We start from the raw sequence: 16654 nt of genomic DNA, 5'->3' as shown, positions 1-16654 counted from the left end.
TCTTCAGATCTGCTTGCAGGCTGGGTTTTCTTTTAAGCCACTCTCTGAACTGAAGATTAACTTGGAGATAAACTTATCTTTAATGTTATCCTGGGCCATGTGTTCATTTCTAATTACAGCAAGTTTTTGCTGCTGTATTTTTCCACAAGTGTGTCAGCACTATTTTCTGTCTTACTGTTGAATATAAAGAGCTGCCAAGGAAAGCATTCCCATGGTCTTCAGTATTGGCAGACCCTCCCTACTTATGTGAGAGCTTTTTCAGTTTCTCTGGTAAGCATCCATGAAGGAATGATTCCCTTCAGATAGCAAACCAAATGTGTCCTTATTTCTAAAGTTGCCTGAAAAAAAATAAAATACTCAGACCTCAGTCCAAGCTTGCTGCTTTTCTTTTGCATTCCAGACAAATAAAATGCTCGTGTAAGTAACCAAATTACAATACATATCAAAGTAACTATAGAGGAGGGTAAAATTCTGTATCATAAAGACACACAGTTTTCACCCATGTAACTAGGTGACACACTGTATTATATACTATGTGACACAGACTGTGTTAGTTCCAGTTGTGAGTAATCAGTACCACTCAGTAGTTAATGTAACATTACACTTTTTTTTTTCTTTTTCCTTCAATCAGCATATTCTTCTATATAAAGGCTACAGGGGAAGCATGCAGTGATGCTAAGTACCATTCTTGCACATACTGGGAAGAGAAGGATGGAAGGGTTGTTCTCTCTCTAGAGGTACGTACTGTAAAATGAGCTGGAGAGCTCCCACAATGCCATGAAATTAAGCTAAAAAAAGGTAACAGTAGTTAAAGACTCAATTTTGAACTCTTTAATTAATCCACCTGATAAATGAAAATTAAATGTTAATTTAAAATGTTATTTGCAAACCATTTATGGATGGCTTTGCTAAATTAGAGCAGCAGGATGGCTTTGGCTTTTCAGGGACGATTTCTTTCTTTTGCAGTAAGATTTTATTTCTCAGCACTGACTGATGCTTCTGAGCGATTTCTGCAGTTCAGTTAGCTCCGTTTTTGAAAGAGACAATTTAAACACCTGATGTTTAAAAATGCACAGGAGATAAATATACAAGTGTCGTTTACCAGAAATGCAACAAAAGTGCGGAAAAAATGTATGTTATCAAATACCTTTAAATAGGCCTTCACATACGCACCTGTTTCGTCACTTACTTGTGCAGGGTACATGCCACTGGCAATGACATCTGTAAAAGTAACAATAACCAACAAAAGTCAGAAACTTTCTCATTTACACCACTCAAATACTACTGGCCGTGCTTTCTGCAAGTACTATTATAGTAATTTAAACCTCAGAAAATATTAAATGGACTAAATTCATCCTAATCTGAACGGTCTCTTTATCATTTCTGAAGATACGTGCACTGAATCTCCATGAAGACTGAAGACATTAACTTTGGCAGTTGATCTTGAGATTGTGAAAATAGAGCTGTTCCACAGAAATCAGTTCCTTAAATAGGTGCTCCTACTGTGAATTGTTACTGGTTAGCAAAACCCAGACTGTTTTCTGCCACAAATAATTTGATTGACATAAACAGTCATTAGCGTAAATGAACTAAATGTTCCAGCTGTACACAATTCCTTTCACCAGTAGAAAATAAAGTAGAGAAATAAAGCAATAAAGAATGGCTCTCACTACACTTCTTATGGTCACAGTCCTATTTGTACAAGCTCTGGAAACATGCTACCATAAATTTAGGATAAAGCATTGACTTACTTTTAAAAAAGGAATAGTTGAACAATGCCCCTATGTATTCTGCCATTAAAAATGTCTTTAAAAACTGCAGCACTCACAACTCCCATGTAGAAAATAAATCCCTTTCTTATCTGTGTTAAAACTTCCTCCATCAAAGGAGCAAGTACTTGTATTGCCACACACAAATTTTTGCATGCTAGAGAATCTCACAAAATTAATTTCAGGTTGACATCTGGATTTCAACCCAAATCTAATTCCAACATAACCAATTTGTAATGATACCACAAGCGTTAAGTTTCACGTACCTGGGCAGTTCCTTCACTTTATATGACAACTACAGATGTTCATTTCAATCATGTTTGATGTATTGTTTGTGAAAGCAGCTTTTGGGTGTTAGCCAGTATGCCATTATATAAAATGACCAAATCTGTTAGTGATCTGCTCTAGGGAGCAGCACAGTAGTTTTAGGCACAACAGTGTTGTCCGTATAGCAGTGAGCAAAAAGCTTCCATTCCCCTAAGAAACACCGTCCATAAAATTGGTGTAATAGAAGAACCTTGTACTTCTTGGATTAAAATTTGATGAGCCATACTGTGCTATGGATTCATCATGCAGACAGCATTGCAGGAGAATTACAGCCTACTGAGCTGATCTCTCTGAAATCAGCAGAGAACACAACAAAAGAGATTTTGAATCAAGTAATCACTCAATCTCTCTCACTTTACTGCATAGCTTATCCTTAGCTACAAACATACTTAGCAACAAATAACTTTCAGCAGGACTTGTTAATATGTGGTTTGAACACTTGCTATGATTGGATTTTCCAGAAACTTCCTGGAAATTGAAGGCCAAGTTGTTCTTCCATATTCCTGAAGGAAAAGACTACAGTACAGAATGCCATGATTCTCCTAAAATTATACTCACTTCCAGTAAATGCCTTTTGTCATCATGAAGTCTAACTCCTTGACAGCACTGCAGCTACTTAAGAATGGACTGTTTTGTGACTGTGACTTTACACAGTGAGTTTGCAAACACACACTATCCCACAACTAATCAACAAGTGAAGGTTGAAGTGGCAAATATCACATGTGGCTCAAACTCAGATTAAAGATTCTTACCATGCTTAGAAGTTTCTGAAGAACTTTTCCATAAGCTACCCATGGTTGTTTTTTTTTCTGTTTTTTGTTTTCTGTAGAAGAGTTTCATGGCAAGGTAGATTAATTATGCAGAAGTTTCAAGTGTTCCCTTTCCTTTTAATTGACTTTTTCCCCTCTGTTACACTGCCTTCCCATTTCCACTGGAAAACCAGAAAATTCCAATTGAGACTCTTTCAGTGATCTCTTGCAGCACTTTTTCAGGGAAAAAAAAAAAAAAAAAAGAAATAAAACTCAGCAGAATGACACAGTAGGGGCTGCTTGCAAACATGCAAGTTACTTTTCAGTGGGTATCAGCCAGTTGCAACCTTTCAAGGTTCTGGATCCCTGAGCTTCGTGCAGAAAAGAAAAAAACCATGATATATAAAATGAACAAGAGATGAGAGGCTATTTATGCTGACTTCTCAGTAACTGCTAAACAGCAAAGAAAAATATCTACCCACCTGCCTTTTAGATTACTGGGTTTCTCACTTATTGGTACTCAAAGACATGCAGACCATTGCAACATTCACTTCCTCTGCTTGCTTAGATTGCAGAACTTCTTTCACTATTTCCTTCTTGCCCCCACCGGTTTCTCTGGTAAATATACTTCACATTTCAACACACTGACTTAAAAAGAAAAAGGTATTGCTACCATGTATAATCAATGAATATTAAGATGCTATAATTACAAAACAAACACAAGAGTCAGGCAAAGCATATAATGATAACAAAAAGAGAATAGATAGAAAGCTTACCCCTATCCTGGGCTCAATCACAAAACACCAGCAGAACAGATTTCCAGAAGAGATCCTTCCCCACTGGTAGCCAGCTCTTAAATAGGTCTAGGAGGGGTGCAGCCAGGCTCCATCCCTTCCTGCAGCACAGGTGAATTGCCTTCACTGTGCTCCTCTGCTGACTCATGGCTCGCCTCAGGTGATCCATCAGAGGTTCAGGCCATGACTCAGCACTTCCCATACATACCAGTAGTTGTGATAAAGCATTAGACACATGGAAGGAAAGTATGTATTTTTTCCCTAGGAGGAGGAAGCAGGACAGAAAAGAAGTATTTTGTTTTCCACCACAGCCTCTTTTTCTGGTCTAAAAAGTTTTAATGTCGTGTGTTTCTAGAGGGCAGTTATCTTCATTAGCATCATACTGTTACACCAGCCTGTTGCATCAGTTTCTCAGCACAAGGTTTTAGTGTTTTGGGGAGGGAAGAAAAAAAAAAAAAAAAGGATAATTAAAACATAGTATGCAAAACAGATTATTTAGTTCTTGATGGTGTAACTCCACTCAGTAAGAAGCTGCCTCTGAATTCTACTCAGCAAAGATTTTATTACCTTGAATGAACTTTGCAATCATTAACTTGTATTTTTAACAGTGTTCCTGAGAGCAGGAAAGCAATTGTTTGGCTTAATGGGTCTTAATACAGTTGTTCAGATTAAGAAGAAAACAGCAGCCTTTTTTCAAAATACACTCTTATGGAGTGGTTCTGAAAATGTACAATTGCTTCCCGACCTGGGAATTTCTTTCAGTGCTACTCAGTGTTGTTGCCCACTTCTCTTTAGTAGCACTAGACAGTCCTAACAAGGAAACAAGTGCTTCTGAACAGCTGTGCAGTCTCTGTTTTTTTTAAGATTTCAACACATGACTAGAAAAAGCCAGTGGTGATCCATGGTATCCCAAGCACTAGTCCTGCTCTCAAAGGGAGGCTGGACAAGCTAACTTCCAGAGGCTCCTTCTAGTTTGCATCTCTGTGATTTGGTGTGGATTTACTAGTCACCATAAAAGACCTTCTAATTGTTACTTGAAATTTTACTCTTACCTTGTTGGGGAACAAGTATTAACCAATTATCTTCTTGTATTTTGGAGATGAAGGTGTAATGGATGGTCATTACCACCAAGGCAGCTTCCTGAATGCATCTATTAAAGCTGAAACTTCTGCAAATGCCACAGATATGGCAGCTCCGCTGAGAGACAGTGAAAGCAGCCTGAGATCGGCAGGTTGAACCAGAATCTGTCCTTACAAGCTGTCAACAGAGTTAAATAACAGCAGTGATGACATGGGTTGCCATATACCTATCAAAGGGTTACTGTAGTTTAAATGTCATCTACTGCTACTTTCCTACAGATGTTTGAAGAGGGCAGTATCCTATAACCGCCTTTATTCCAGCCGCCACTGTGACAACAAGCTGAAAGAACTGATTATATGAAACTGAATAAACCAGGGAGTAGAACCTGAGATAAAGCCCAATTGCAAGTGTGTTCCTACAAACTACTATATGAATATATGAATCTCTTCTATTTTGCTAATACTACTGTGCACCCAAAGAGAGAGAAGACTTTTGAGCCAAGAGGAGGAGTGTGTATGAATCTCTATGTGGCTTGCTATGGCAGGATAGTAAAAGGTACCACAGGAAAGAAAGAATACTTCTTTCTCTCTTAAAGTCATTTGTCTGAACAGTTACTCAACACATGCAGGCACATCAGCTAATAAGCTAATATATCTGCTTGCATCAAGAGCATTTTAAACATCACAATAACCAAGTAAAGAAATAAAAGAATATACAAAAACAGTGGCTGCACAGTCATATAAGCTATTGCAATTGTGAAACTTTTAAATTGTTTGTACTGATTATAATGCCTGCTGACCACGTCCTGGCAGCCCCGTGTACAGCACACACATAATTCTATGCGTGGCACGAAATGTAAGCAGTACATTTCCTGTCATTCCATTCAACAAAAACTAAAGGATGTTACTAGTGCTTATTAACAGTACATCAGAATCTGCACTGACTACTATAAAACAAATTTGCTGAAAGCAATGCTTAATCACATGGATTGAAGCTAGTCAACCTAAAACTATCCAAGAGTATTTATATGCCACAGATTTACTGTGCAGAGTGATGAGCTGAAGCAGGTACTAAAGCTACTGAGATCCAGTCAGTTTTATAACACCAAATTTATTTGCCTCTGCATGTTGTTGTCCTGTTTCAAATCCCCACTTTCTTCCATGGACAGTATTGTTAATTTTTTTTCCCAGTAGAGTGAAAACTTACTTTCCATCACAGAATTATGATCATACACAAACTCAGGCCTTTGTACCACCTTCCTACTAGCAGGAACACTAGGAAGCAAAGCACTAAGCATCTGCTTGGATATAAAAATATGGGAGCTATTGGGAATAGGTGAACGGTTGGACTGGATGATCTTTTAGGTCTTTTCCAACCTTGGTGATTCTATGATATATGGAATGAGGGGCAAAATCATAACCATGCTGTATGCCAGACAACTGAAACTTGGTAATATTCTACTGTTGATCTTCAGAGAAGAAAGTAAAACAGATAATGCTGTAAAAACGTATTAATTATCTATAGAGGCTATGTAATTTCCATCAGACTTTTATCAATGGGATGCTACATCTTCCCCACAGTTATAAAATATCTCTCTTCAAGGTCAACTGAACATAACTTCTCTGAAAGTAGTAATCAAATGGATCCCCTACAGACAGCAGCTCTTCAGATAGTAATGCTTTCATTACATTTGTTTTTCCCGCAGGAAATCATAAAATGCATTACTGACAAAGACACTTGATTTAAAGCAAGATCCTGCTCTGCACAGTGACTCCACACAAGACTGTATTTATTGCTTCTCAGTGATGCTGTAACAGATACTTGTAGAAAGAAAATATTATCCATTCTTGACTGTCTTCCAAACTCATCCTAGAATGACTTTTCCCTGTCACTGATCATTACGAGCAATAAGCACACCACAGATGAAATTATGCCCTCAGAGACATCCGTGCAACCTCATTACTCTCCACCAAGGCTGTGCAGATATAGTTTGGCTGAATCTGTCAATGCTGTGACATTATCAGATCCCACAATGTAAGCAACTTGCAATACGCAATCATAGTAAGTCATAAAATTTCTGCCATACTGTAAAGATGAATATATAAAACACATACTACTGAATCAGCAATAGTAAGTATGAATGGTCAAATACAAGGGATAGCTAAGTAAAGCTTATAAACAAATGACATACTTTGAGTCTAGCATAAGACACTGGTATCTGGATTTAGATCCTCACATATCTGGAGCAATTCAGCCATGTGGAATCACTGCTCAATTTGCCTTGAATGAAAATGAGAGAAAAGAAACAGTTCATTCTGTCACTCTTGTAAAATGTTCTAGTGTGTTTTTGCAGCACTAGTCAACATGTTTTGTATAAGTCATTGCTAAGAGTACAACAGACTTTCTTTCAGAGGTTCTTCAGTGGGCTTGGAAAGAATGACAGGAAGCCTAACAGTCAGAGGAAGAGAAGTTCTCACTCACTGAGTTGTCCCATTCTGAAACAAAGCCAAAGCTATGTTGGTGAAAGAATAAAGTGGTGGTGACAGAAAGAAAATCTATGATCCTCTTGTCTTTTGCTATATCCCAACCTCGCTCAGAAACTGACAGCTCTGCAACTGTAAGCTTTGCTTCTGTTGTATCTTATTGCCTCATAGCAATTAAGACTTATCTCCTGTGTGCTTCCTTCCTCTTTTACCTCTTCCTCTAATCCATCCAGAATTCTGCACTTCTGGTATTTTATCTGCTGAACGAACATTTCCTTACCCCACATCCTGCTGCTAGGCACAAGTGTTGAGGGAGCTATACCATAAACCACACAACACAGCTAAAGGAAACAATTTCCAGAGGGGAACTATTCTCGGTGCGGACCAGCTCAAATGATTTTCACTGCACAAAGTTCACAGTACAATCTGAAACCATTTCTGCTGCCTTGGCTAAAAGGAGCACAGCCTCCTTCTGCACTTCTTCCAAAGGTCCTATCCATTTCATGAAATGCTGGCATTTTGCCTATTCTTTTAGTCACCAAAATCTAATTACTTGCCAGCCAGGTGAGCTTTACATGCCCACCCCATATAGCACCAGTTGCAGTGGTGCTGCAGACAGCCTTGATTTCAGCATCAGTTCTTACAGAGCTGTTCTACAGGGTGAGCAGCAGAAGCCAAGTACATACTGGTGATTAATTACAGCTCTCAAGCACTCCACCCAGCCTTCTTAAAGGCCGGCTGCATTATTACGTGGAATTTGATGCACTACAGCTCCTGGTTTTGGTACTAAAAGCACTGAACCAACTTGCACTTACTATCATGCAAATAGGACTGAAGATCACCTTTCGGTCTCATCCAAAGAGAGAAAGGTAGAATTCCAGTGTGATGGTAACATTGTGCTTCAACCATGAACTTCTAGTTTTTCAAACATCCATAATCATAAGCAGCATAAGAAGTGGTCAGGTTTTGGAAGCGGCTCTGTTTGAGGCACCAAACTGTTTAACAAAAAATACACGCCCTCTGCAAACAGCTCCTGTAACTTGAGGCTAGGACTGGCACTGCCTAGTGATGTGCACCAGGGCACTGTAAGCACTGAGAAAACAAACAAAAAAGGGAGAAGAGGGAATAGAGGCATTCCTCCCTCTTAAAGACAAGTAAGCCATAAATGGTGGGTTCAATCCTCTCCTGCTGAAAGGAAAAAGGCATTTGGAGCGAGAAATGTACATAATTGTTCTGCTTTTCATAGTTGGAGAATTCAGTAGGTTTGTTTCTCAACATCTACATGATTTAAAGAGAAATATCAGTAGACACAACAATAATCAGCACGTTCTTAAGGTGTAATCCTTGCTTCACAGGGAATGGATCGATCACAGAACAACAGCTTTCCAAGGTGCCAGGAATATTAGCCAATGCAAATATGCACTGAAAGACTGAAGAGAGAAAACAGTGTTATAATTAATGGAATTTTGGTTGAAAAGATTAAGCTTTACTTAAAAAGGTGGAGAAGGTATTTGTTCAATAGCTTACTCAGTCATGCTCTCTATGTGGAAGTCTATGTACAGAAAGACAAACACCTGCATTTCTTGACAAAAATCATTACTTCTCCATCCCTCCATTTCCAGTGCTCAGGCCTCTCCTTTAGACTTCTAAATAACTTTCTTCCCAAATATTAGACTATAACATAAACCAGTTAAACTAGATGAATTACCTTTTAAAAATGGCACAGAAATGAAGGACTGATACACGTAATCCTAATGCAAAAAATTTCCTGTCCAAGCAGACTTCAAAATACATGTTCTAAATCCCTGCTAAAAGAACCAGAAGAGATTGCTAGGAAATCTTCCTACAAGCATGTGATACATAAGCAAACAAGAAGCTGAAAATTCAGGCATTTCACAAGTTTAACAAGTTTGCTGTTACACACAACACCTCTCTAAAAGCAAGAAATGTGGTTCTTATCTGTCTTTCCCTCATGACCCCTAACTAAACTATTCATATAAATTGTCATGGCAACTTAGACACAAGGATACCAGCAAAAGCAAGTCAATTCCCTTTGGGGAGATTTAGAATAGCAAAAGCTCTACCCATTCTGATGCTGGCAGAGATAAAGCCCTTCCCTGTTCCATGATCACAGACCACACCGACTTCTTGCTGAGGTGTTGCTCCCAGACGCTCTTGCTCAGGCTGCAGCCATAAGCCTCCAGCCCAGGTCAAACATGAGAATGGATCATCTGGAAGAAGTTCTACCTTCACTAACTCTTATTGAATGCAATTTGAGTTCAGAAAGAAATCAGTTTTTCCAAAATTAAGCATTGCATAAGAATCAATATTATTCTCCTTACATGAACACATATTTATTCACTGCAACCCTACAGTTTCACCAAAACCATCCATTTCTTGCTGAATGACAGCAGTACAGACCACATTTCTTTCAGATCTCTTCAGACTCATCTGAAGAGTGAAAACATCAAATTTTTTTTTATTTTTTCCCTCCTCCTGCAGTCACAACACTTCATGCAGCTTTTTTCTTCATATATGTATTTTTTTATACTTTGTATATATAAAGACAATAAATGTAATACATACATTATGTACAGATAAGCAATAATTTTGCAATACATATGGTAAAAGAGAAATAATTTAAGAGATATGGGAACTGCAGTAAATGCTTGTGTATAACTCTACTGACATAGCAGTAGCACAAGAACTTCCACTCTGACAGCTGATGTCCTAATTTGACAGCCATGTAAACTATCCCATATTGGCTGCGCAGGCTCCCATCTGACCACCACCAGTCAGAGCATCCAGCCTGTGCCTCCAGCGTTCACTGAGTGCTTTACATAGCACTACAGCAGAACACACTCCAAGAGATGCTGGACTCGCTATGATGGCTATTTTCCTGTTTCTCACTGCAGTGACTGCCTCCTATGAGTAACAAACACAGCCACACTGAAATGCAAACGTACACTGGAAGAGGGAAAGCATCTTCCTGCCAATTGTTAGGAACACTCTCTCACTAAGAGAAAATCCTTGGCAAATTCAAGTGGAGCCCTAGAAATACAGCAGGCAATATACGAGTCCAAAAACCAAAAACACATGACAGAAGATAAATAGGTATTTATTTAGGTTCATCTCAAAACACACAAAAATAAAGGACATTAAGGCATCTTGTATTCAATAACTGTTCATATGGTAAAGATGACTTCTCTTTCTGATAAGAAGAGCACACTAGAAAACAAGTTTCCCCAACACATTTGGCAGTGCAGACTTGTCAGGCTGTTCCAACATTCAGCCAGTAAAGCCCTTCAAAGAATGCCCACTTCTCTCATAAAAGAGCTACAAGATCTAACAGTTGTTGAGCGACATGCCAGATTGCACTCTTCTTTCCCTTCAAACACACGACCTTCTGTAAAGATGCACGCTGGAGAAAGACTAACAGGTGCATACTTCAGAGAATAAAGAACACAGACTCATGTTGGAAGCTCTCATTTCTTTCAGTAACCAGAGTACTTGTCCTTGCTTTCACAAGTGTTTGCTACTTCAGCCAAAAACGAGTGAAAAGAGAACAAGTTCTGCCTCAGAATGAAGCAATTTTTATGCTCTTCTACATTTGTATTAGATAAACAAATGACAAAGGTTTTGTTTCCATGGAATAATTTATTTTAATGAATTATGCTATCAAGTGACTAATCACTGCTATAGTGCTTTTTTCTTCCATTGGAGTAACAACATCGGGAAATGTTTACAGTATCATCAGGTTCACTACAAAAGGATTTTACTACAGAGTAAGATATAAATTAAAAAACACTGCATATAGCACTATTCATTTTACCACATTCACCCTCTGTATCCTTTGTTCACATTTTTACCTCCATTTAAGGCAAGTTTAGTTTCCAAAGAAGACCACGCAGTCTCAAGACAAACTTGTGTGTCTGGATTTATGAGTTAGGAAATCAAGCTTTATAAAACCTTTACTTCAACAAATAAGAAAGCTATTAAGAGAAAGACGGTGACCCAAAATTGCACTGTATTAAGAGGTTGAGTTTCCATGTACCAAAGTCCTTTATTCATCATCTTTAGAACCAGTTTTGCTTAACTATGGAAGAGACACAAAAAGAAAGTGTTCAAAGTTTAGACTGCCATTCCATTTATTAGGAAACAAGAACATTATTTCCATCTTACATAGACCACATGTATATTTAATAATATAGACTGAATGTGATACTGTACCAAGAGGTTGAAATGCACCAAAAATAATTTCTTAACGTTAAGCACTAAATAAGCTTATTTCCTGAACCTGAAATCCTATCTTCATGTATTTTATGAACTGCTTTAAAAAAAAATACAAAATGCAACCGATTTTAAGGAAAAGCAAACAAACAAAAGAAACAACCCAAACCAACCAATCAACCATCCAAACCACAAAGAACCTTAGGGTACAAGGTCTATTTAACTTGAAGATCAGGTCACCTGCTCTCCAAAATAAACGATGTAGCAATTGAGAAATTACCCCCTCACGTCTCTGGAAGACTTCCACGTAGAGATTCACACAACACAAAACCAAATGCTGTTTCTATTTTTTTTTTTCCTAAAGCTAATTTTATAATTATTAAACATTGTGAACCTATTGGGAAATTGATCTGGAATCCAAGTCATCCACTAGAAACAGCTACTTTCAATTCAGGATAACTGCCGACAACCACCATCATCAGTTGCTCGCTTAACAACCACAGCCTTATTCTGTGCAATTATAATTGTGCAAAATAAAATAGCTTGCTATCAAAATGGTCAAGTAGCTACACTGACTTCCACTGAACAAGCAAAGCTTGAAAAACATTTGAGAACTACACAAATCAGAATCTAAAATGAGCAACAGACTTACAGTTCTTATTATTGCTTGCAAATCTTTTTAATATTAAAAGATAACTTGATAATACTTACATGCTGGATGCACACAGATACAAATCAGATGCCACAGTCAAATCCAAACAGCATAGGAAAAAAAAAATCAGATTAGTTTTCTTCAGATGTACACATCAATTCAAATGCAAAGAGGCAGTATGTTGCTAGCACTGCTTATCATACAGCTGTACTACCTTAATGACGTCCACCCAGTTCCATCCTCGAGGAAGCTCTCCTTTGTGATCTGCAGAATAACAAGGTTTTATTTTCAACACACAAACGAATTAAAATCAACACACAAAATTGTAAAGAGTCATAAATCTTAATTTGTCCATTACAAAGCATTGAAGACAAAGAACACATTTATGTCCTGAACGCATCCTGCTCTTCAAAGTAATTCTCAGACCTTTTACACCTGAATTAACAGACAATTCTAAAACGAGCTGAATCAACCACTAGTGATGCATTCTTTCAACTAAATCTTACACAGGTTTTCCCATCTGACATCCACATTTAGAATGCCATGGATTTAAATTAGGTAAATTATACTTAGAAATTGCTATAATGAGATATAATTTTTGCTGCATTGACTAAGCATTACCTAGATCATTATTAAAAACTGAGGCTAAGCACAAAATTGTTCAGAGTTAAGCCAAAATACTGAACCCTTTTCTATAAAAAATGTAGTATTTCACTGAAAGCACAAAGTGACTCCAGAAGCACCTCTACCTTGAGGATACAAACTAATTAAAAGGTTCTACTTTGGGTTCCAAGCAAACATTTTCTTTTAGAAATTACACTTTTAATAACATGGATTACTTATCAGGGCCTATCAACAAAATATAAGCCTTTTGTTGGAAGGGACTACTAGGATGTCCCAAATGCTTTCCCCAAATGGTATGTTTGAAAACTTCACTTATGTCACAAACTGAAATAACAAAATGAAATTAAATCAACGACACCTCAAAATCCCTACTCTATAGTTTTTACTGCTTCTACCAGAACTATCATCTCAGGCAAGAACCACATACCTGTGTTTCTTTTGCTTGTTTTACATTGAAAGCAGTTAATCTTATAAGCAAGAGCCTTCTGATTCCAATTACCAAAACAACACAGCTGTTAAGTTTTGACTCCTGCACAGCACAAACATAACAATACCATAATGGACAAACCTGTTTTGTCGGCTAGCTTTCTTTTCTGGGTTTTGGATAACTGTTCCTTTTTGTCTTTTTTCTTATTTGCTGGCACATCAGAAGTTCCAATAGAAATATTATTGCTTACTGAAGTCTGAGAAAGGCGAAAGTGGTTGTTAATATTTTGCATGCTAGTTCACCTATCATACTCCAGAATCCAGTACAAATACAGAGTAAAAACAGTTTCCTCTGTGCCTGATTACTGTGAAAGAGAAAAGCCATCAGCAGCCTGCAGCTTTTAATCAGCATACAATGATGACAGCAGTAGCTTTAAGAACCATGACAAAGAGACTGGAATTATTCCCTTTCAGAGTTGCCAAGGGGCACTTCTTACACCGTCAAAATTTGATGGTGAAGTGTGATTTAGTCTGAAGGGATTCAGACATGCAAAATACAAAAATCATTCATTTTTCCTCAAATTAAGTCTGCAGCATGACAAAGACCATTGAAGAGGAAGCAATACAAGAAGGCAAACGCAGAAGCTGCAAAACTTGCAGAAGATCCTGAAGGTACATTCACGCAATTAACAGCGTCCCAGGAAGCTTTCAATAATTGACACCTGAGCAGACATATTTAATCTATTCCAGCTCTCTTTAGCTTTGTTTCTGTTCCAAGTCTCCATTTTAATGTCATTTTGCAGCCCATTCACATTTCGCTATGACAGCAAAACAACAATTACCACAGAGCATTGTAGTACCATGATCTATGGGCTACTGTTTAGCCACAGCCATATATTAGTCAGTATACTGAGTGTAAACCTTAAAAGTAAAGCAATGAAGTACTCTGAGGTTTACTAACTACTTTTGCAGAATTAGAAGTGAGGCATTTAAAAGTGAATTTATCAACTTACCACAGTGTTAACAGGCTGATTTTCCATGAACGATTCTTTATTGTCTTTGGCATATTCAAAAAGTGTGTATGTCATAGCAGTTCCAAGATTAGCTTCGACTTCTACCATTAATTTATCCAATATACTTTGTTTAATAGCTGCAGATCTGAAAAAAATTATAGAACTCGTCTATGATCTAGACAGAAGAAAAAACGCTCATCAACCAAAAAGCTCCCACAAGTAAAGTTAGGGAGTGGAGCTACCATGTATACTTACATCGTGTTGTTGAAGAAAGCATCCATTGATATGACTGGTGCTGTTTGTGGATATGTTTCTGGCCAAGAAACTTCTATTAGAAAGGCTTTGGGATCTCCATTTTCTCCTATCTGAAGAGGAAAAAACGTAATCAGAAAGCAATAGCTTCCAGTCACTTATTAAAGATTAAACTGCCAATACACAAGTCTTTCTCTTCTCTAAAACAGATCAATTACTTCAGGTAACAATTTATAAAGCTGGTCAGAAATTAAGAATTTTTCAGATAAAAGTCTTACCTAGACATAAACATTAGTCTCAGAGCTTTTATCCTGGGAAAAACAAAATTAGTATAAATAAATAAATAAATAAACATAAGGGGCTCTGAGCAACCTGGTCTAGCGTGAGGTACCTCTGCCTATTGCAGAGGGGTTGGAACTAGATCACAGAATCACCTGGGTTGAAAAGGACCTCAGTGATCACTTATTTCCAACCCCCCCTTCTTTGTGCAGGGTTACCCACCACCAGACCAGGCTGCCCAGAGCCACATCCAGCCTAGCCTTGATTGCCTCCAGGAATAGATGTATAATCAACAAATATTAGGATGCTATAATCATAAAATAAACAAGAGAGTTAGGCAAAGCATACAATAATAACAAAAAGAGAATAGATAGAAAGCTTACCCCTATCCTGGGCTCACTCACAAAACTCCAGCAGAGCAGATCTCCAGAAGAGATCCTTCCCCACTGGTAGCCAGCTCTTAAATAGGTCTAGGAGGGGTGCAGCCAGGCTCCACCCCTTCCTGCAGCACAGGTGAATTGCCTTCAGCTGTGCTCCTCTGGCTGACTCATGGCTCGCCTCAGGTGATCCATCAGAGGTTCAGGCCATGACTCAGCACTTCCCACACAATGGGGCATCCACAACCTCCTTGGGCAAGGAGCATGCGTCACCACCCTGTGTGAAAAACTTCCTCCTAATATCTAACATAAACCTCCCCCATCTCAGTTTGAAACCAGATGATCTTAAATTCCCCTTCTAACCCGAACAATTCTATGATTCTCTGCTATATGAAGTTATTTCATTTCAATGTCTGTACCAGTACAGTGTAGTAGCTGACATTCAGTAGCATCAGGAGTAGAAATGAAATACATAAAACTTTAAATCAGACATCAGCAACATTCATCAAGACATCATGTACGCTGTAGCTGTCCAGTTCCCAGCAGAATCAAGAAGGAAACTCATCATATGGTTTACATACAAGTTCTCCTTTCCTCAGGAAGGCACTGCCTGCGCCATGAGTAAATCCACACAGAAAGCTGCACAACCATGTTCCTCCTTGTCAGTGCAGCTAAAAATCGGGTAGCCTTCTTTTCTACGATACCACATTTCTTCAGTATCTGTAAAGACCTTTCTTTTGTCTCATTTTCTTAGCAGACGAATCACAGAACACCTTTGTCTTACGTGAGGCCCACCGGAGACTGATGAGACACATTAATTCTTTTGACTTCTCATGCACTTACTGCACTATGCTTTCTCAAACCCAAAACTTGGTGTCAGACAAAGGCAATAAGAATATATTGTTTCACAGGCATGATACATGATTACCTTTGTCTGATATTAAGTTTCACGACACTTCGATTAAGTTTGCCTAACTTTTGACTTCCTAATCGGTGACAACTGAAGCTGGCAAGATCCCGTGACGCAGTGTAGGCTCGTCACGATCACTCTTTTCAAAAAATACAGCTAACTTAGAGCAGCGATACGCGTGCCAAGGAAACCTCGGGCCGCCCCTGCGGGCAGCCCCATCCGGGCACCGCACAGCCGCGCCGTGACCGCCTGACAGCACCGCACGAAGGTCCCGCGACACCTCCCTCCTGGCACAGCCGTGCTTACGGCGCTGCCTTACCCTGTACTGGAAGGACACCGGGCTGAGCTCCCTGAAGCAGCCGTCTCCTTCGTAGATCGAGCGCAGCGCCTCCAGTTCCATCTGAGAGAGGGACACGGAGCGCGATCAAAGACCGCGGTTCCCCCCCCCCGGTCCCGCACCTCAGGCTTTTCCCGCCTTCTCCCCGCCGCGCGCCCCTCCCGGGCCGGCTCCCCTCAGCCGGGCGGGAGGCGGCCCGGCCCACCCCTCCTCTCACCTCCTGGTCCTCATTGGCCGCCATGGCGCGCGGCAGGCACCACGCGCGCACCCGCCTGGGGCCGCGCGGCCCCGTCGCCGCCACGCATGCGCAGGAGACCGAAGCGAGCCCCCGCCGCGATCGGCGCTCCCTTCC

General features: G+C 39.3%; 1 protein-coding gene and 1 long non-coding RNA gene across 2 annotated transcripts; both read right to left on the bottom strand.

Moving 5' to 3' along the window:
- Nucleotides 1-3804: 3804 nt before the first annotated feature.
- On the bottom strand, nucleotides 3805-7565 carry LOC122180232. Its single transcript, XR_006178960.1, has 3 exons — nucleotides 6911-7565; nucleotides 4692-4896; nucleotides 3805-3900 (listed from the first exon to the last, which is right to left on the bottom strand). It is a non-coding gene; the product is annotated as an uncharacterized LOC122180232 (long non-coding RNA).
- Nucleotides 7566-10304: 2739 nt separating this feature from the next.
- Nucleotides 10305-16609, bottom strand: RWDD4 (RWD domain containing 4). The gene is made up of 8 exons (XM_042872133.1): nucleotides 16520-16609; nucleotides 16285-16365; nucleotides 14403-14512; nucleotides 14148-14292; nucleotides 13277-13391; nucleotides 12299-12348; nucleotides 12144-12146; nucleotides 10305-11298 (listed from the first exon to the last, which is right to left on the bottom strand). Exons 1-8 carry the CDS (start codon nucleotides 16541-16543, stop codon nucleotides 11266-11268), a joined length of 561 nt encoding a protein of 186 aa, XP_042728067.1. The 5' UTR covers nucleotides 16544-16609; the 3' UTR covers nucleotides 10305-11265.
- Between the last annotated feature and the right edge of the window lie 45 nt (nucleotides 16610-16654).

Source organism: Lagopus leucura, unplaced genomic scaffold (assembly GCF_019238085.1).
Source record: "Lagopus leucura isolate 7727_CA_CO unplaced genomic scaffold, USGS_WTPT01 Super-Scaffold_100004, whole genome shotgun sequence".
NCBI lineage: Eukaryota > Metazoa > Chordata > Aves > Galliformes > Phasianidae > Lagopus > Lagopus leucura.
Note: the sequence above shows the minus strand (reverse complement) of the source record. Positions and strands in the feature narration are given on the sequence as shown.

Coding starts and splice junctions, on each gene's coding strand:
- RWDD4 (XM_042872133.1), bottom strand. CDS start 16,543: ATGGCGGCCAATGAGGACCAGGAG. Junction 14,293..14,402: donor GCTTTCTTCAACAACACGAT/GTAAGTATACAT, acceptor AATTTTTTTCAG/ATCTGCAGCTATTAAACAAA. Junction 13,392..14,147: donor ATCAGCCTGTTAACACTGTG/GTAAGTTGATAA, acceptor CGCCTTTCTCAG/ACTTCAGTAAGCAATAATAT.